This window comes from Homarus americanus, unplaced genomic scaffold (genome assembly GCF_018991925.1).
Source record: "Homarus americanus isolate GMGI-L3 unplaced genomic scaffold, GMGI_Hamer_2.0 scaffold41366, whole genome shotgun sequence".
Taxonomy (NCBI): Eukaryota; Metazoa; Arthropoda; class Malacostraca; order Decapoda; family Nephropidae; genus Homarus; species Homarus americanus.
Genome location: NW_024723541.1, coordinates 4,214,832 through 4,235,588, shown reverse-complemented (window position 1 = coordinate 4,235,588; position 20,757 = coordinate 4,214,832). Strand labels below are relative to the sequence as shown.

Here is a 20,757-nt window from a genome sequence, read left to right as displayed (position 1 = left end):
GATAATTATGATAGCAACAACAATAACAATAACAGCAAAACAATAGGAAATACAAACCACAACAAACACAAAACCAATTATAAATTCGAGAATACAAATAAAAACAACTCATTTTAATTATAATTCCTTCACTAAGAGAGAATTTACCGTAAGATTACCCGAGAATTTTACATTAGAATCTACGGTATTTTCTCTCCACATCTCAAGAAATTAACTAACTTCAAAAATTTAATTATTTTAGTATGAAAAAAAGTCTCATGATTTTTTATTTATTTTATTATTTCTTGGAAGATCTTTTAAAAATCTTACGACAAAAATATCACAATGTAATAAATCTTAAGTTATTACAGAAAAATTATAAAATACAGAACGTTATTTTTGGTATTAATTTTATAGACAAATATTACAAAATCTTTAAAAAAAAATTAATCATACAAATGTGGTACAAAAATTTTAAAGAATTTTAAATCCAACAAAAATATTACAAATCGTTTACAAAGTTTGCTAGGAGACCAAGTTTACCTATAACACTACATACTAGGAGACCAAGTTTACCTATAACACTACATACTAGGAGACCAAGTTTACCTAGGAGACCTCAACAAGGATACCCACCGTTTCTTAACCCAGGACGAACTAAGACTCTGGCCCTCAGTAAGTCACTCAAGGGTGTAATCTTCGCCTTATATGACTCCCACCACCTGAATTCCACACACTAATCCTCGTCTGTACTGTGATAAAAAAAACACCAACTTGTATAGCATAATATAAAGGAATTTTGGTTGAATTAAAGGGATTTTATGGTTGAATTTGGGGAGATTTGGGTAGTGGTTGATTTTAAGAGTATTTTAAGGATATATTGTCGATTTTAAGGGATTTGGGGGTAATATGGTTGATTTTAAGGGATTTTTGGGGTATGGTTGAATTTAAGGGTATTTTGGGGTTAATATTGTTGATTTTAAGGGATTTTTGGGGTATGGTTGAATTTAAGGGTATTTTTGGGTAATATGGTTGAATTTAAGGGTACTTTGGGGTTAATAGTGTTAATTTTAAGGGATTTTGGGGGTAATAGTTGACTTTTAGGATTTTTTTAATAAATATGACTGTAAATTATTTTTCACATTACGAAATATAATGGACTTGTAACTATACTTATTAATCATACGGGTTACATAATAAAGTTTTTAAGTATTACGAAAAACATATCTTGGTTACATAATACTGTTTTAAGTATTACAAAAAATGTCATACGGGTTACATAATATTGTTTTAAGTATTATAAAACATATCATGGTTACATAATACTGTTTTAAGTGTTACAAAAAATATATCCTGGTTACATAATACAGTTTTAAGTATTACAAAAACATACTTGGCTAAAGGTACACATGGGGGGGGGGGAGGTTAGAATAAAAATGATGTTATTACCGACAAACTTACCTCATAAGATTGCTAAACCACCCCACATCTCATCTCCTAATTCTCTTTCTCTGTTTCTCTCTGTCTCTCTCTGGTTGTCTCTCTCTAGCTGTCTGTCTGTCTCTTTCTCACCCTCCTCTCTCTCTCTCTCTCTCTCTCTCTCTCTCGTGTTTTTTTGTACTACGTGAGAATAACAGGCGGTACAGCACGAGGGAGGGAGGGAGTGAGGGAGTGAGGGAGGGCGGGCTGGCAGTGGAGTAGCGAGGTCGGGCGTGCCTTGGTTTGGGCCACCCTCTCCGCCCGCCGACCTGCGCACACCTCCAATTAAGACTGTGCCCGCGGACATTACCGGCAACCGCCCGCCGACCGCTTCTCCCTCCCTTCATCCTTCCCTCCTTCGTCCTCTTCTTCCTTCTCCTTCTTTCTTTCTTTCTTTTTCTTTATTATTCCATCTCTCTCTCTCTCTCTCTCTCTCTCTCTCTCTCTCTCTCTCTGTACTCTCCCATACAGGTAACTAACCAGGTGACCCTCAGACCATAACTCTCCTCTCCACCAATACATCAAAACTGCAATATATTTCCCCGTGGCGCAGAGTACCACAGTGATCCGCTTGTTTATCAATGCACAGTACTTTTATGGGGGTGGTACTACTAGTTCCTCGGGAGGGTAGTTGTGGTGGTATTGTTACGTGTAGTTGTGGTAGTTTGGTGGTAATATTGGTTACTTGTAGTTGTGGTAGATATGGTATTCATTGGTATGGTAGGTATGGTAGATGGGATAGGTATGGTAGACGCATCAGGTATGGTAGGGGGAGGGACAGGTATGGTTATTCCCATGTGCAGGTGTCATTTATGGTCATGGTAATTACTCCCTGCCATAGTTCCATTGTCCAACAGTATATCGTTAACTATCGTGGCTTGGCTATCGTCGACACATCTTGGGGAAGTCTCTGTGATTTGTGTGTGTGCGTGCGTGCGTGTGTGTGTGTGTGTGTGTGTGTGTGTGTGTGTGTCATTTGTCATTCTGAAGTGGTTATTGTTTCTCTTCTTTCCATATTAATTCTGATGGTCTCTCTCTCTCTCTCTCTCTCTCTCTCTCTTCCTTCCTTTTATTCTTCTTTCCTTATTTTTAAACCCAATTTACCATTTTTATTTATTTATTTATTTATTTATTTATTGTATAGACTTTTTTTACTGTATTTTCATAAACCGTGTTAAACCTTTTAGGAACGATGGTTTAAGTTATAAAATGTTATGATAATCTAATCTGTAATATTCAAAGGGTTAAACCATTATCCTCAAAGAGTTAAACCATTATATCTAAAGGTTTAAACCATTATCCTCAAAGGGTTAAACCATCATCCTAAAAGGGTTAAACCTTTATTTTAAATATTTCTAAGATAACATTCATATTTATACCATGTTTTAGCCGTTAACTTGCATTATATAATACTAATATATTCTTCACTATATTTATGAATAATTGTCTGATAATAATTGTCAACAAAATTTCTGTATATCAGTTTTATTTAACGAATGTGATGTTAACAACTTTATTATTACTAAACTTTTTGTTTATTCTATTACAAGTGCTTAACGCTACGATATTTGAACATTTATTGTTGGACGTAAAATGTTAATAATATACAAGTGAATTTTGTCTTAATTCCAAGTTGTTAATATTTCTGTATCGTTACGTTATCCTGTCTGTTTTATTTATTATCTATTATTTTCTCATCTAGATATTATTATTTCATTGGTGAATATATTAGGTTCAGGAGATGTGTCTACCTGTGAGGGTAGGTGGTCCAGCGCCTCAATCACAGGTGTTGTGTTTCAGTAGATTAGTGTGAGTTGAGGACCTCCCACGTTCACCAGGAACCTGATGGTTTAGGCCATGAGGTGTGTAGGGGCGTGGGTGGCCAATGATCAGGTCAGAGTCATGACCTTTGGGGCAAAAGTGAGGGAGGGGCGGGGCTACTCTCGCCATTGGTCAAGAAGGATGTGGATGTTTACCAATAAGTGAGGGTGACGGGCAGGTAGTGGGCCTCTCTGACCGCTCGTCTACCTGACCCTCATTAGACCAGGTGAACGCGGGGTATTTCCTTTTCCAATCTTCTCACTCTTGATGCTCGAGTCTAACGTGTTGTTTCCTCTTCCTCAGGACCACCCGTCTCTACGAGGGACCCCGCTGGCCATGCTGGCAGCGCAGTGCAACAAATTGACCAGCAAGAGCCCACCGCCGCTAGCAGACGCCGCAGTAGGGAAAGGTTTCCACCCGTGGAAGAAGAGTCCAGTTGGGGCAGCCACAGGGTCGGGGGGCGGAGCCTCCGGGGTGGGCACGGGGCAAAGGTCAGGCCCCGCCTCTACGGCCAGTAGTGGTCACGGCCCAGCCTCCTCCTCCAGCAGTTACCAGCGCCCAGTCGTGACGACCAGTGCGGCCTGCTCCTACCCCCAGCCCTCTGACCTGTACTTCCCCTCCGCGTCCTCGTCTGGAGGACAGTCGGAGTCTGCCCAGGCGTCTCTCTTGTCCAAGGTTGACGGGTCCTCACACATCCCCGCTATGAGCTCCATGTACTCACGCGTGGCGGGCGTCACACACCCCTACGAGTCTTGGCCCTTCAACAGTATGGCAGGGGCTGCCTCAGCCATCAAGCCAGAGGTATCAGCAGTCAACTCGCTAAACACAACAAGCTGGTGGGACATGCACAGTGCAGCCGCCGCCTCGGCTGGCTCCTGGTTAGACATGTCAGGAGCAACGTCAGCGGGTTTGTCAGGCGTAGCCGGCATGTCACAGATGGCCAACTACCCGACGGGTGACTACTCCACACTCTCGCACACACTAGCCGCCTCCAACACGGCCCACCTCCTGTCCTCGGGACAACATTTGTTGCAGGACACGTACAAATCTATGCTACCCACACAGGGAATGGCCCCGGCAATGGGCTCGCCGTTCGGGCTGGGCCAGCCCACGTTGCCGCAGGTGCCCTCCCCACGCTCCCAGCGGCGCTACACCGGCCGCGCTACCTGCGACTGCCCCAACTGTCAGGAAGCTGATCGTCTGGGGCCAGCTGGGGCACACCTCCGGAAAAGGAACATCCACTCGTGCCATATCCCCGGCTGCGGGAAGGTCTACGGCAAGACGTCGCATCTGAAGGCGCATCTCCGCTGGCACACGGGTGAGCGCCCTTTCGTTTGCAACTGGCTTTTTTGCGGGAAAAGGTTCACGCGCTCAGATGAACTACAGCGTCATCTCCGAACCCACACAGGTGAGAAGCGGTTCGCGTGTCCCGTGTGCAACAAGAGGTTCATGCGGTCGGACCACCTCAGCAAGCACGTCAAGACGCACAACGCCTGCAGCGCTGGCAAGAAGAACAGCGACGGGAGTGAGTGTGACAGCGAGAACAGCCAGAGCGAGCCTCCCTCAGTGTCCTCTCCCGCCTCTGTCAACACACCGCCCATCAACACCCCCACCACACCCACCGCCCAGGCCATGAGTCCGCCCGCGCCAGACCTCAAACCTATTGTGTGAGGGGCTCGGTCGTGGGCGGCCTCAGGACCTCTCCCGACTACTCCCGGCAGCTTCCAGCCCGCCTCCTACAGTTGGAGAGCGGTGCTGGTGGCTAAGCAGCAGCAGCAGGGTGCAGAGGGGCGCCTGCCGCGGGCTGTATACCCCCCTTGTGATAGTGGGCGTCCCTGCGGCGTCCCTGGTGGTGGTGGAGTGTCAGTGCAGGACGCGGGCCCCGCCTTGAGCAGGGTGCCGGGCCCCCAGTATCAGGCCTGGTACGGGCCCCCCCAGTACCAGGCCACAGTGTCAGGCTGGTTGAGGGGCCCTCCTTAGTCCCAGGTCTCAGTGCCAAGCCGGGTGCTGGCCCCCACGCTCAGAGCCAGGCCTTAGTGCCAAGCCGGGTGCAGGGCCCTCCCTCCCCCCTCCCCTCAAAGCCGGCCCCAGTGTCAGGCGGGGCCCGTGGGGTCTGCCTGACTCCCCAGTCACCCCATCAGCATGTGCCAAATGTTGCGCCCTTCTATGAGCCGCGTGTGTGTAAAGTGTGTACAGTGTTTCCTAACGTAAGATGACTTGTAAACTAACTATGATGATGGGCATTTGTACCAGTGTTTGTCCGTGTACGGTTCACCCTTAACTCTTCTTTGGTTCTTATACAATAACACATCTTATTTTTACACGATATTTTTGTTGTATTTTATTAACTCCACCTCACACTGCGCTAACAAGGTCATCCATCACCCACTACTGAGAAGAATCACAGAGTCGAGCCCAACCCACTGCTACCATGTGTGTGTCTTGCGTCCCGTGATGTGGGCGGCGTGGGCGTGATGCCAAAAGATGAGGAGGTGGTGTGGGGGCCATGGGCGGGCGTGGGTGTGTGTGTGTGTGGGTGTGTGTGTGTGTGTGTGTGTCTCCCCCACTCTTGTTCGTGACGCCCACATTACCTGGGTCCCACAGCCAACACAGGTGACTCATTAATGAAGGTAGGAGATCTATTGAAACTGTTAACTCTAGGGTTGTGTAGTGTGCTTCATATACGTGACCTCTAATGACCTCGTGTGACCTCTATTGACCGCGTTTGACCTCTAATGACCGCAATTCAATCGGTAGAAACCTATACCAATTTAAATATTAAAAACAATATATAAATTATTTAGATTTTGATTGATATAAAAACATTTAAAAATAATGAATTCATGATTGAAAAAACCCTAGACAGTACTTAAAAGAATTCACCTCATAATCGACTTAAAAAGAGTTCGTTTATAGTATTACAAGACAGAGATAAGTGTCTTGAATGAAGTTGAAAGGATGAGGAGAATTAACTTGGTGTGAGTAATATATATTAGCGTTTTACTAAATAGCTCCAGCTTGGCATAATTGGGGTTATAAAGTAATCAAAGACCAACGAGACAGGAGCGAGATAACGAGATGCAGCATTCACCTGGACAGTGTTTAGGGATAATCACCTCCACACGCTAATTGGGGTCATTACCTGCCTGAGGATTAGCTTGTCTGATCTTTGTCTTGCAGATGATAATAGCAAGTGTGTGTGTCTGTGTCGGTATCTCGTAGTGCGTGTGTGTGTGTGTGTCTGTTTGAGGGAGAAGTGTGTAAAATAGGGAGAGATTTAGGGAGTGTAAGGGAGGACGGACAATGTCATTTCAGGGAGATCAGTGTTAAAATAGGGAGTGTGAAATAGGGATCTTTTAATCACTAAGGGAGAAATGTTTAGTCTAAGGGAGATTTTAACTGTTTAAGGGAGAATATCTAACTGAAGTGAAATTATAAAAATGTTTATTAATGTTATATTGGATATTTTGACCGTGATAAATGTATATGTTTATAGTGATTGAATGTTGATAAAATAATGTGTATGGTGACGTAGAATGTTGATGTGTATAGTGACGAAGAATGTTGATAAAATAATGTGTATAGTGACAAAGAATGTTGATAATGCGTATAATGACGAAGAATGTTGATAGAAAAATGTGTATGGTGAATGAATGTTGATAAAATAATGTGTATGGTGACGAAGAATGTTGATAGAATAATGTGTATAATGACTGAATGTTGATAGAATGATGTGTATAGTGACGAAGAATGTTGATAATGCGTATAGTGACGAAGAATGTTGATAGAATAATGTGTATGGTAACGAAGAATGTTGATAGAATAATGTGTACAGTGACAAAGAATGTTGATAAGATAATGTGTATAGTGACGAAGAATGTTTATAATGTGTGTAGTAACGAAGAATGTTGATAAATAATGAGCATAGTGACGAAGAATGTTGATAGAATAATGTGAAGGGTGACTGAATGTTGATAAATAATGTGTATAGTAACGAAGAATGCTGATAATGTGTATAGTGACGGAGAATGTTGACAAGATGTGCATAGTGACGAAGAATGTTGATAGAATGATGTGTATGATGATTGAATGTTGATAAATAATGTGTATAGTGACGAAGAATGTTGATAGAATGATGTGTATGATGATTGAATGTTGATAAATAATGTGTATGGTGACGAAGAATGTTGATAATGTGTATAGTGGCGAAGAATGTTAATAGAATAATGTGAATTGTGAGTGAATGTTGATAAATAGTGCGTATAGTGACGAAGGATATTGTGTTGTATATAGTGTCCATCTAAATTGTCAATAACAGGTGACCATAAGAGAATATTGGTAGTAGTTTGTTGACAGATATAATTACAGGTAGAGTTAGATACAAAATACAGGTACAAAATACAGGTACAGTGATTGATGAGTGACCAATCATATTATGTTGTGAACTGAATGTTGACCAATCAGGTGGTGTTATATTGAGAACAGTGACCAATCGTGTTGCGTTCTATAGTGAGGAGTAACCAATCATGTTGTGTTATATTGTGAACAGTGACCAATCGCGATGCATTATATCTTGGGTAGTGACCAATCATATTGTATTATACCGTGAGCAGTGACCAATCACGTTGTGGTATATCATAAATAATCACCAATGACGTGTTTATGTACGCCATTTAATTAAACCAATTAATTCTCAAAATTTCAGTCAATTAAGCATAGTATTTTTTTTAATATTTCAACCAACTCGTCAAATAATTCCCCAAATGTTTAATAAAATATAAAAATTGAAGACGAACTTAAATTTCACCTCAAATTGAAAAAAAAAAATATTTAAAACTTGTAAACAAAATTTGAGAAAAAATCAATGACACTAAATTTAACTAGCAAAATTAACACACTTAGGAGGATCTTATTCAGTCATTGAAATATAGTCTGAAATATATTGTCATGAATTTGATCTATATGAGCAAACTTCTTCCCTATATGGTTTATAATGATTTTACCTCGAATAAGATCTCTTGAAAATACTAAATGAAATATATCCTCATAATATAATTGAACTATACTATGGAATAATACAATGACTGAAAAAAGATTCTCATAAGTGTGTCGTAAAATAGTTCTTTAAGTGAGATATATTTAATTTTAACCATCTAATTAATCTCTGGGTGAAATATATTCTATAATGAGTCACTGTGATTTTGTTAAGATATTCCAGGACGTAATTATAATCAATAGAGAAAAATCATAGTTAAATTCTAAATGGTTTTTATGGTATAGTAATCACGTCCTAAAGTGTACACAATCATACTTAAACATGGTTGTCTGTCTGTCTGTCTGTCTACTATTCACTGCTTCAACATTACCTAAAAATATTACAGACATCAGTGATATTTTTCTGACGCTCATGAGAGAGAGAGAGAGAGAGAGAGAGAGAGATTTATCCGTGGAATGAGAAGGAGAGAGAGGGAGATTCAATACCCCCCCCCCTCTCTCTCTCTCTCTCTCAATATCTCTTCATTTCCAAGACATTTGTTCCGAATTACTCGACTCGTAGGGGGGGAGGAAGGGACGGTACACACTAGTAGCCAATTACAGTCACTATTTTGCCCATTTTACCCCATTAATCCGGCCCATTTTGCTTCCTCTCCCCACCTTCGTCCGTCTTCCTTGTTCTCTTACCCCTCACCATTCCCCCTCCCTCCCCCTCATTCCCCACCCCCACCCCCTACACCATGGGCAATCAGTGTGGGCTGTACACGATGGAGTTCCGCATTCATAGAACCTCTCTGGAGATTAGCTGCGGAGTGAAGGTTGGGTTAGGGTTGACGATTAGCTGTTATTTGATTAGCTGCGGAGTGAAGATTAGATTAGGGTTGAAGATTAGCTGTGGGATAAAGATTAACTGTGGTAAAGGTAACTAGTGGTATATATCTGACGCCTTCAATAGACTGTCATATATCAGTCAGAATCTTAATGAGTGGCTCCAGGCAATGTCAGTTTAATCCTTCAACTCAGCAGCTCAAGTCAATCAATCTCATTAAGTCAATCAGTTACCCAATCTCAGTCAATTCCTCAATGAGCCAGTTCAAAAGGTCAGTCAAGAGCTATAATTAGTCTATCCTTTAATCAGTCAATCAGTGAGTCAGTCAATCGCTCTACCAATCAATTATCCAATCAGCCAACCCAGCAAACAACCAGTCAACCACAACATTGTCTATAAGTCAGCCAATCTCGGGTGTCTGTGTGGTCAACCCTCCCTCCCCTTCCCTCCTTCCCTTCTCCCTCCCTCTCACCATCCTTCTCTTCTCTCCCTCCTTCCTCCCTCCCCCCCTCTCTCCTTACCTCCTATCCCTCCCTCCCTCCCTCTCCTCCCTAATGATCAGAGGCCAACTACCGCTCATTCAATCAGCTAATTCTTTGTGGCGTAATCCTGGGTAACTACTTAACTCCCCTCGGCAGTGTTTCCCCTCACTCCCCTCAACCACCACTGAGGGGAGCACGTGTGGGTTAGGTTAGGTTAGTATGGAGGGTGAGGGGTAGGTAAGGGTGAGTGGGGTGAGGGGGAGAGTGTGTGAGGGGGAAAGAATGCGTGTTTGTGTGTGTGTGTGAGGCAGAAGAGAGTCTATAAGGATGAGGAGGAGAGAGGGAGGAAGGGAGAGAAGGGGAAGGGAGATAGTAAGGGAGGGGAAGAATCAAGACCTGATTAAATTTACCCAATTGGTGATAACGTGAACATCAGTCAGTTTAGTGAGGGGTGAAGGAGAGAGGAGGAGGAGAGAGAGGAGAGAGGAAGGAGAGAGGAAAAATCACAGCTCCTCTATTAGATTTACTGAACTGGTGACATGAGTCGATTTAGTGAGGGAGGGAGGGAGGGAGGGGGACGAGTAAGGGAGAGGAGAAGGAGGTATAGCGAGGGGGAGAGGAGGAGGCGGTAAGGGGAGAGGGCGAGGGGAGGATAATAATTAGAGAACATGGACTGGGAGGGGAGAAATCAGGGGAGTACGAGAGATAGGTGAGAGGAGGAGGAGAAGCAAGAGGAGGGAAATGAGCATGAGGGAAAGAAGTAACAGAAGCAGGAGGAGGAGAAACAGTAAGAGAAGGAACAGGAGAAGGAGGACGAGGAAGAGAAAGAGGAAGAACACCCCTCAATCACTAAACATATGTGGCTCTAAATACTGAGCACATGTGAACCTCGTCAGCAGGATGGGGAGCGAAAACCACTCTGAAAGGGGGAAAAAAGAGAGGGAAAGGGGGGGATAGATGACTGTAAATAGAAAGGGAAGAATGCGGAAGATGGATGAGAGAGAGGGAGAGTGGGGAGAGAGGTTGTTAGAGAGAGTGTGTAAAAGAGAGAGAGAGAGGGAGGGGGGTAGAGTGTGTGAAAGTGTGTGTGATATAGAGTGAAGAAACAGTGAGAGAGAGGGAGAAAGCGTGAATGAGTGAATGAGAGAGAGTGAAAGAGAGAGGAAGATTCAGAGAGTTAACATATCCAAACAAAAGTCCAAACACGATGATTAAGACACCATTTAACCCCCCCAAAAAATCTTAAAACAAGAGAAAATTATTTAACATTACTTAAAAAAAAGGTCAATTGAATAAAAAAAAATTCTACCTCCTTAATTGATGTCAAATTAATCGATCACCTAAAGTACCTGGAAATATTAACCAATAGCTAATATTTTATTTTTTCGAAACTACAAAAAAATAATCATCTTTGCAAATTATTTTAGCACATGTAGACGATTTACTTTTTGCAAATTTATAAAAGTAATTATTGCGGATGTGCGAAAATTCTCTTAAAATTTACAAGTCGGACACCTTAAAACTTCAATCTCAAGATGGTTGGTGATTATCCTTGTATAATTCCTTCAGTAATTGGTCTTATTCCTGACTTTCTTCTATATAATTTTAAAAGCAATTAGTGTGAATAAGAGCGATTAAGAGTGGGGGAAAGAGCGGGAGCAGGAAGAAGAGATAATATTTAATAAGAGTTGTTTTTGTGAGTGGTGGGTGCTTCGTAACCCTGGTAGTCGAAGCATGGAAAACTAAGACCGAATGAACGGGTGCTTCGTAAACCATGGTAACCCTGGTAGTCGAAGCATGGAAAACTAAGACCGAATGAACGGGTGCTTCGTAAACCATGGTAGTAGAAGCGCCTAACACAAAACAAAAATAACAATAATATTCATACCCTCATGTAACCAAAATACGCTGACCAATCTCCAGTAATTGCCGATGCGTTTCCTATGTACAGTAAAGAACAGAATTACCTGGATACTTTTTTAGCACTATCTGGCATCCACTTAAGGGTCATGTAGGAGGGAGGGAGGGTGAGGGAGAGAGGGAGAAAATAATATTCAAACCTTTTATAATGAAATTCTTATCATTTATATATTTGCTCAAAAAAAGTTTCTTGCCGGAGAGGGTCGATGAGTCTCCAAATGAACACTGTGACTCCTGTTGTCTCGGTAGGGTTGTCAAAATCCTTCGTCCGTTGTGTCATATTGTCTCACACAAAATTGTAGAGATACTTTTTGGAGCTAATTACGTGGGTTCTTTACATAGTGTTCATTTTGACGTAATTTATAATGAATATGTGCGTCAATCACACATACGAACCACAAGTATCATGAAAGGTATTGGCAAGTGTCTAAGTACTTTTGATCACAGTTGTACGTCACGGTAACTCGCTAAAGTCGACCACGGTAACTCGCTAAAGTCGGCCACGGTAACTCGCTATAGTCGACCACGGTAACTCGCTATAGTCGACCACGGTAACTCGCTATAGTCGACCACGGTAACTCGCTAAAGTCGGCTATGGCAACGGACTTTATTCGATCACGGTCATATAAGAAGCACACTACGATCCTGAGTTGATTGTTTCAGATCTGTGTTAGGGCAGATTCAAACTATTGATATTGGTGTTATAACTCGTAAGGTACAGCAGAGTCAGATCACTAATACAGCAGAGTCAGATCACTAATACAGCAGAGTCAGATCACTAATACAGCAGAGTCAGATCACTAATACAGCAGAGTCAGATCACTAATACAGCAGAGTCAGATCACTAATACAGCAGAGTCAGGTCACTAATACAGCAGAGTCAGATCACTAATACAGCAGAGTCAGAGTACAGCAGATCAGATCTAATACAGCAGAGCCAGATCACTAATACAGCAGAGTCAGATCACTAATACAGCAGAGTCAGATCACTAATACAGCAGAGTCAGATCACTAATACAGCAGAGTCAGATCACTAATACAGCAGAGTCAGATCACTAATACAGCAGAGTCAGATCACTAATACAGCAGAGTCAGATCACTAATACAGCAGAGTCAGATCACTAATACAGCAGAGTCAGATCACTAATACAGCAGAGTCAGATCACTAATACAGCAGAGTCAGATCACTAATACAGCAGAGTCAGATCACTAATACAGCCGAGTCAGGTCACTAATACAGCAGAGTCAGATCATGGAGTAACAAGCTTGGCAGCAGGCCTTCCTTCCCATCATCACGGGCGTAGACAAACACACGCTAACAGTAGAGCAAAGATGGTGTTGTGTGTATGTGTGTGTGCGTGTTATGTGTGTGTGTGTGTTTATAATGCCCACACATTATTCTAATCCTTACATATATATATATATATTCTCTTGATATACACTGATTCTATATTATTTTTCTATATATTGGAGAGGCTCATATCTCAATCATATATAAACTGGGATGTGATTTTAAAAGATGTATTAATTAATTTATTAACAGATGGTTAAAATTGGTAAGCTATATACAATGTGGTCATTTTTTTAATAGTTTTAGTTTTTTTTCACTTGAATATAATTTTTGGATATATAAATTTTGAGTATAAATTAAATAAATTTGAAATATATAAAATTAAGTATATTTGAATTAATTTCAGTCAGATTTTAAATTTTAAATCAATATATTTTTTTTAATAAACATAAATTGTTGACGTCAGTATAATTGTCTTACCATTTATGTAATTGTTATTTTATTTCCAACATTTCAGTGATTTTTTTGATAATTTTACGAGTTTGCGGTCAGTAATAGAGTTCCTGAGTGTTTGTGACGACAAGTCTATTTCCCATAATGCTTTTTGTTATTTATCTTTATTTAGTCTTTAATAATTATCACTGAATGGGCGTAAGTTACTGTGGTGGAGCCTACTCAGCCACACCACGCCTTTTGGTATAGTATTATCCACACACACACACACACACACACACACACACTGTTACCTCCCAGATGCACAACTCAAAATGTTTTATGTGGCAACTGTGATTCTTTCTCCCTTTCTTTATCTGTCTCTCTCTCTCTCTCTCTTTTACCACAGCTGATCTTACACTCTTGAACCACCTTGAAGATGAATTTATGGAGATTCATTCATAAACTTAAAGATTTATTCATAAATTTAGGATATTAATTTGTGAGCTTTCTCTTAGTTGTGGAATTCATATACCAATGTTTTTTTTTCTTTTATTCAATTTGATGGTAGTGAAAGTTATCCATGACACACACACACACACACACACACACACACACACACACACACACATAAGTAGGAACATACACTTATCAAGGTAGGTGGTCTCAGGAGATGGAAAGATCAGCTGATTTACCAAAACAAAAAACATAACACAATTCCTAGATGAAAAAAACAAAAGTAAATTGAAAGTTGAATCAATAATTACTTTCTCTTTCTCTCTCTTTTTAACTTTCTATTTATTAACGATGAATAATTAATCTACCACCGCCATCAAGTGCTCATAAATCTAATTGTATAATAAGATACATAAAAATACATTTATTCAAGAAGTAAGAATATAAGACGGTGTGTTAAATGAGGCCCCAGTTCGGTGTGTCGTTTGTGTCTCTAGTGCTCATTATTCTCAGCAAGTACTCTTCTTTTCTCAGCACCTACCTTGTCTCAGCACCTTCTTCCTAGTACCCGTCTTCCTCTCAGCATTATCCTCCTTCCTAGTACCTTCATCATCCCAGCACTTTCCTCCCAGCACCCCCCTCCTCCCTCTCTCATCACCACCTCCCAGCGCCCGTTTCTCAATCACCCAACCCTGAGTATTACATAACAAGTAATCCCCCTTAACTTACATAAATCCCCAAACAGATTACTTTTATACCACTTGATTTCAGTGGATTACTATCATTGCACACTGAGCATTTACCAAACACACATACAACCAATTTCTCGTCTTTATTTTCCACTCAGCTGAGAATCATTTGATAGACACGGTTAAGAATGTATAACAACCTCTATTGACGAGTCCAATTATCTGAGTACTGTTATAGAGTCCAATTATCTGAGTACTATTATAGAGATTATAGTAGGCTTCAGGTAGTGTGGTCATCAGTATTATATCTGTTTATATATTACCACGGCATCAAGAGTCGTATGATTTATTTTTTTTTTAGTTTAGTTAACCATCATAATTTTATTCAAGGTAAAAAAACTGGAGTTACTAAATTCTTCAGATTGATTTAAGAATTTTTTTTTATTGTTTTTGTAATGGAGAGACCATTTACCTGGAGCCTATGGTACTTCTGAATTCATGGTACCATTTCCCCGGGTACCATACCATGATCGGGTATTTTTGTGCAGGAACTCTTGTAAAAGGTCCATAACAGTGTGTATGTTGCTCCTCTCGGCTGCTGTTATCTGTAGACGAGAGAGAAGCTAAATAACTCCTTCAGTGACTTCTTCAGGTCCCTGTTCAGGTGTTCTTGTTCAAGTACCTGTGTTCAGGTCCCTTGTTCAGGCCTGCCTGTTCAGGTATCTCAATTCAGGTTATCTTGTTCAGGTACTACTGGTCAGGTTCAGGTACCTTGTTCAATTTATCTCTCTGTAGACTGTCCTTGTACAGGTACACTTGTTCATTTGGCTTTTGACTGATTGTCTTTGTACATGAACATCTACAGGTATGTGTGTTCAGTCCAAATGTCTTTGTTTATTGCATTTGTACATGAACACTATTATTATGTTCAGTACAATGGTCTTTCTTCACCGTATTTGTACATGAACATCTCTATATGTTCAGTCCAGGTGCTATTGTTCATATGTCTTGTTCAAGTGAACCTGTTGAGGTGTGTGGGAGCAGATGACTTTGCTCAGGTACTAACAACCAAATGTCCATGATTATTATTATACTTTTTTTTTGCTCTTTTTGTTCAAATTCAGTGTTCAGGCTCCCTTGTTCAAGTGTTCCTGTTCATTTCCAGTTGTTCAGGTGCCGGGTGGTGGGCGGGGCATACTATTGGTGGCACAAACATTATTTAAAATATATTTATAAAATCTTGTCGCCCTGAGCCAAAGCTTTGAACACATGTGAAAGAATATCACTGTGTGTGTGTGTGTTAAGAGGTGAGGACTATTCTAACACTGGTGGTATAGTTCATCCCAAGTGTTCAACGCCTGGTGAACAGTATTTCTAGATATTTTCAATTTATCGTACCAGTGCACACACGCATACACGTTGGAGGATGTTTTGAACATGTGTTAATGCTTTGAACATGGGCTAAAGTTTTGAAAATATGCTAGAGCTTTGAACATGGGCTATAGCTTTGAACATGGGCTAAAGCTTTGAATATGTGTTGAAGCTTTGAACATGGGCTAAAGCTTTAAACATTGCTAAATTTTTTGATATCTTGTTTTAGCTTTGAACATAGGTTAAAGCTTTGAACATGGGCTAAAGCTTTTAACATGGACTGTAGCTTTGAACATATGCCAGGGTTTTGAATATATGGCAAAGCTTTGAACATGGGATAAAAGCTTTGAACATGTATCTATGCTTTAAAAATGTACTAATGCTTTGAACACGTAATTAATCTCAGAACATGTACTAAAATTTTTGAACAATATTCCTCAATACAACAAAAACAAGTTCAAAACATGTTCTAAAGGTTTAAGACGTGTACCTAAGCTTTGAACATGATAAAAAAAAGTTTGAATATGTTCATTCCCCTTTGAACATGTATTCATAGCTGAAGAAATGGAGAGATGATGACTTAAGAATATACACAATGACACACACACACACACACACACACACACACACACACACACACACACACACACACATACAAACATTATTCAGTGTTCAATTGTTCAATGTAATGATGAACAACTACCTATAACAATGTACAACTAGAGAGATTAATTATTCATCACTGTACACTTGATAAAAGATACACACACACACACACACACACACACACAGACACACACACCACCCTTAGCCTTGTACAAATCAGTCATTGTTTTTTTTTGTTTTTTGTTTGTTTCTTTGTCACTCTGTATTCACTCCGTCATCATCTCACCATTTCTTACAGCCGGATGTACACACCCCCCCCTCCCCTCCTAGTGTTATTTTCAGGTATGATTCTGTTACTACATTTGTATAATACCAAGCCCAGTTGATCAGTGTCACGTGCGAATTGTAAGTACACTCAAATTGTTATTTCATTGCCTTACCTTCCCTCCACTTCCCTCCACTCCCCTCCACTTCCCTCCATTCCCTCCCTATCCCCATTCATCTCTTGATATCTCCTAAGCATTAATTGGGAAGATGGTGTTTAACCCTATGGTAGAATAAGGGTGGAAATCCCATTAGTTTTGCAGTCACTCAAGATTTAAGAGGTTAGGTTATTATGAGTCCATCTTACCCTCGAAAAATTAAGATATTGGTCATTTTCTTGTTTTTTTATTTTATTTATTTATTTTTTTTGGTTCAGTTTTGACTTTGAATTTAAGATTTTTCCCTAAATTATAGTTCAATATTTTTTATTCTTAATATTAACACATCCACCCCAGTATACCCTCCCCTCCTCTCTCCTCCCCTCCCCATCTCCCCTCTTCTCCCCTCACGTGCCCCTGCCTCACCCCCGCTGTGCCAGTCCCCCCCTGCAGTCTTGCCTAGGACCATGTAGGGGGTGACTCTGCCAAATACACCAATCAAAAAATATAAAAAAATCTTTAAAAAGTACTAAATGCGATTAATATAGGAGTGTCTGGTAATGCCACCTGCTGCCTAGCCTACTCCCTCCCTCCAGGTGCGGTGGGTGAGGGGTGGGGGAGGCAACAGGTGTTTTGTAAATAGGGAATTAAAAAAACAACAACAACCACCACCACCAAGATAATGTCCAATTGTAGCTGTATTGAGTAAATCATAAACCTGTATATATCTTGTGCCTTGATGATCAATACACCAACTGCTATATGTATGTACGATAAGAAGATAATAAAACAATATTGCGTTTATCAGTCTATCCTTAACATCCGAACACGATTTAATTTTTTTTCTCAATAAAATATAAAAAAAAACAAAAAAAATAACAATTTGATAATAAAAAACTACACTTAAACATTTTAGAAAATTTATATAATAAGAAATATTTTAAAATATATATTTACTGCATATACTACATTCATAATGGCATGCAAGACTTGAATGAATGAAGGTTAAAAAAAATAATAATAAATATTAATAATAAAAAAAAATCCTCAAGGGACTTAAATAAGGCTACTTCTTAATAAGAGCCTCCTGATGAATGGGTCAGTTGAATGAGTCAGTTGCTCCTTACAGTCCAACCCCGTCTAATCCGACCTAGTTACTTTTTTTCACAATTTTTTTTTAATTAATTTCACATTAGTCCAGATCCCATAGTCCTATCAGTTTTTCTTTCTCTCTTTATCACAACATTAACAACATTATAATAAAAATAAATATATATAAATAATAATGATAACAAACAAAACATCGTGGTCGGATTAATTAAGGTTAGACTGTATTAATATGTATGGCTGTATGTCTCTCTGTCTCTCTCTCTCTCTCTCTCTGTATCTCTCTAATTATCTCTCTCTCCCAGGTGTTCGTTTTACGTTCAGTTCATTTAATGTGAAAAACAACACTTGGTTATTTTTATGTTTCTGTTAAGTTCGTTTAGCTGAAGTGTATAGATACTTTTTTTGGTCTGTGACGTTCAGCGATAACTTCTAAATATTTCGCTTATTTTTGTCTGTTTTTTGGGGGGGGGGGTTATGCTCAGTTGCTACAACATACAGACACACACAGACACTTTTCATCAGCTTGTGTATGTGCACCGCTTACAGACAGCCACCAACACAGACAGACAGACAAACCGTTAATCCACCTATCTCTTGTGTTGATGTTGGCATAATTTGGGTGGGGGGTTGGGGGGGGAGAAAATTCATATGTAAAAATCATCACAAAATTTGAACAAAAATCGAGTTTAAACATTGATAAAACTAGGTTGTACTACATTACACTGAGGGAGTCAAATTAAAATCCTGAAACATGATACGAAATCCAGGAATATAAGAAGCACGCACTCTTATTCCTACACAAACGCACTCTTCATTATTTTACAAGTGCACTCTTTCACTCTTAGACACTCGATATCTAAGAGCACAGAACATACTCTCTAATCCTCCACAAACGTATTCTTGTCGACATAGAGAATTAGATTATTTTTAAGTTAATAAATTTGCATCTTTGGCTCTTGATAATTCATAATGTTAGATCACGTTAGGTGTTTGTTGATTGGGATGATTATGGCGGTAGAATTAGGTAGAGACTATACAGAATATGGATTTAATGTAGGAATAGTGTTTAGTAGACCATTGAGTGGCCCCCTTCTTGATGTAGATGAAGGTGCTAGTCTCTCTCTCTCTCTCTCTCTCTCTCTCTCTCTCTCTCTCTCTCTCTGTTTATCACATCTCCAAGTCTTTTGTTTACCAGCAAACTTAATTTTTATACTTATGTTTATTTATAGAGTACACACACATACACACACACACACACACACACACGTATTCATTAATGCATGGGTATATAATGTGCGTGTCTGTGTGCATCTATACGTCCATATAAATGTGTATATATGTGTGTGTACATTTGTATATACAGTATAGATATAATGTGTACAGTCACGACCAAAAGTCCTCCAACACGTTGCTATATCTGCCCTCAACTTGTGAATTGACTTGTAAATGGTGGATGGAGTTTCAAGCTTATTTATCTTCTTCTCTCTGTCTATATTCCTCCATCTAATCATTTTTCTATCCTTCTATCTCTCTATACCTTTCTTTATTGCCCTTTATTGTATGCCTTCTTTAGCGTCATGTTGTGGCATTTACCTTCTCTCATTACCGTTGATTACAGGTAAGACATGAGCACTTTACTGTTAGATCAGGTAACAACAGGTAATATTAACAGGTGATTACTAACATCAACGGCATTGTATTACCTGTTACCTTACCGTCCAAAACAACAGGTGAAGATCAGATAATCACTATAATTACCTGTACATTCATGATAATTAGTAATCTATACCTGTTGAAGCATAAGATAAGAATTTTCAAGTAGATTATTCATCGTTTTTATTCATTTTGACATTTTATTGTTAGTCTTTGGTCAGATGGGAATGAATAACAAAAGTAATAGGTTTTTAGTGCCCCTGTAACGCGCTATATGTGAGTAACAAAGGTGGGGGTGTATAGGTGTATTGCTAATGAGCTAACACAGTGTTACATAGGTGGGTGAGGGCACATTATGTAACGCACACTCTGTAACGCACACACTATTTGATGCACACTCTTTGTAACGCACACGAAGTAATGTCCACACTATGTAACGCACACTCTGTGTAACGCAGATTCTATGTAACGTACACACTACTTAACGCACACTATGTAACGCACACTCAATGTAACGCACAATCTATGTAACGCACACTTTATGTAACATACAGTCTACGTAACGCACACTACATAATACACAGAATATAACACACACACATATTAAGCACACACTTACCTAACACACACACTAAACACACACTCGTCTTAACACACTCCACATAACACAACCCATATATATATATATAAACCCTAAAAAGCAGCTTAAAAAAAATAACAGCTTGAAAAAACAAAACTAAAATGGCCCCAAAAAATCATAAAATTCTAAAATTACGAAAAGTCACGTCAATACTTCCATGGTAATTGTTAATGTTATTGTTATTGTTATTTTCACCAGCTGATAATGTCCTTCTGCAACCCATGAGTTATATTTCATAATAACAACCTTATTGGTGTCTTTTATAACCTATTTGCAATATATATATTCTTTTGTGTACAGTGGAACTTCTATTTAAAGGACATATCTCTTTATAGTTCGTTAAATGGGAGTTTCACTTTTATCGGACCAACGATATAACGGACTTTCTTCATTATATATAATCCGTTAAATAGAGGTTTTACTGTATAATAAAAACACCTGCTTAGAGAAAGACAGGTGTTTAGTTAAGGTTATTTTATGTTTATTTATTTATTTGTTTATTGTTTATTTGTTGTGTTCAGACCAGCTTCGGTTTGTTCTTCAGGTGAGCTAATTAATTTATTGTTATTTACCTGATTATAC

At 39.6% G+C, this 20,757-nt stretch overlaps 1 protein-coding gene and 1 long non-coding RNA gene across 6 annotated transcripts in view; both read left to right on the top strand.

The window, feature by feature from the left end:
- Nucleotides 1–20,757, top strand: part of LOC121863584 (transcription factor Sp9-like) — a 96,951-nt gene that overhangs the window by 70,102 nt on the left and 6,092 nt on the right. For 4 of the 5 annotated variants that reach the window (XM_042362303.1, XM_042362302.1, XM_042362304.1 and 1 more), the window contains one exon: nucleotides 3,583–9,808. In XM_042362303.1, coding sequence (XP_042218237.1) covers nucleotides 3,583–4,950 — 1,368 coding nt within the window. In that variant the 3' untranslated portion in view covers nucleotides 4,951–9,808. Of the gene's footprint in view, nucleotides 1–3,582; nucleotides 9,809–20,757 lie in introns of those variants that run through there. The other variant, XM_042362306.1, reaches the window with a different exon arrangement.
- LOC121863585 lies at nucleotides 11,369–20,425 on the top strand. The gene is made up of 2 exons (XR_006088427.1): nucleotides 11,369–12,367; nucleotides 12,447–20,425. It is a non-coding gene; the product is annotated as an uncharacterized LOC121863585 (long non-coding RNA).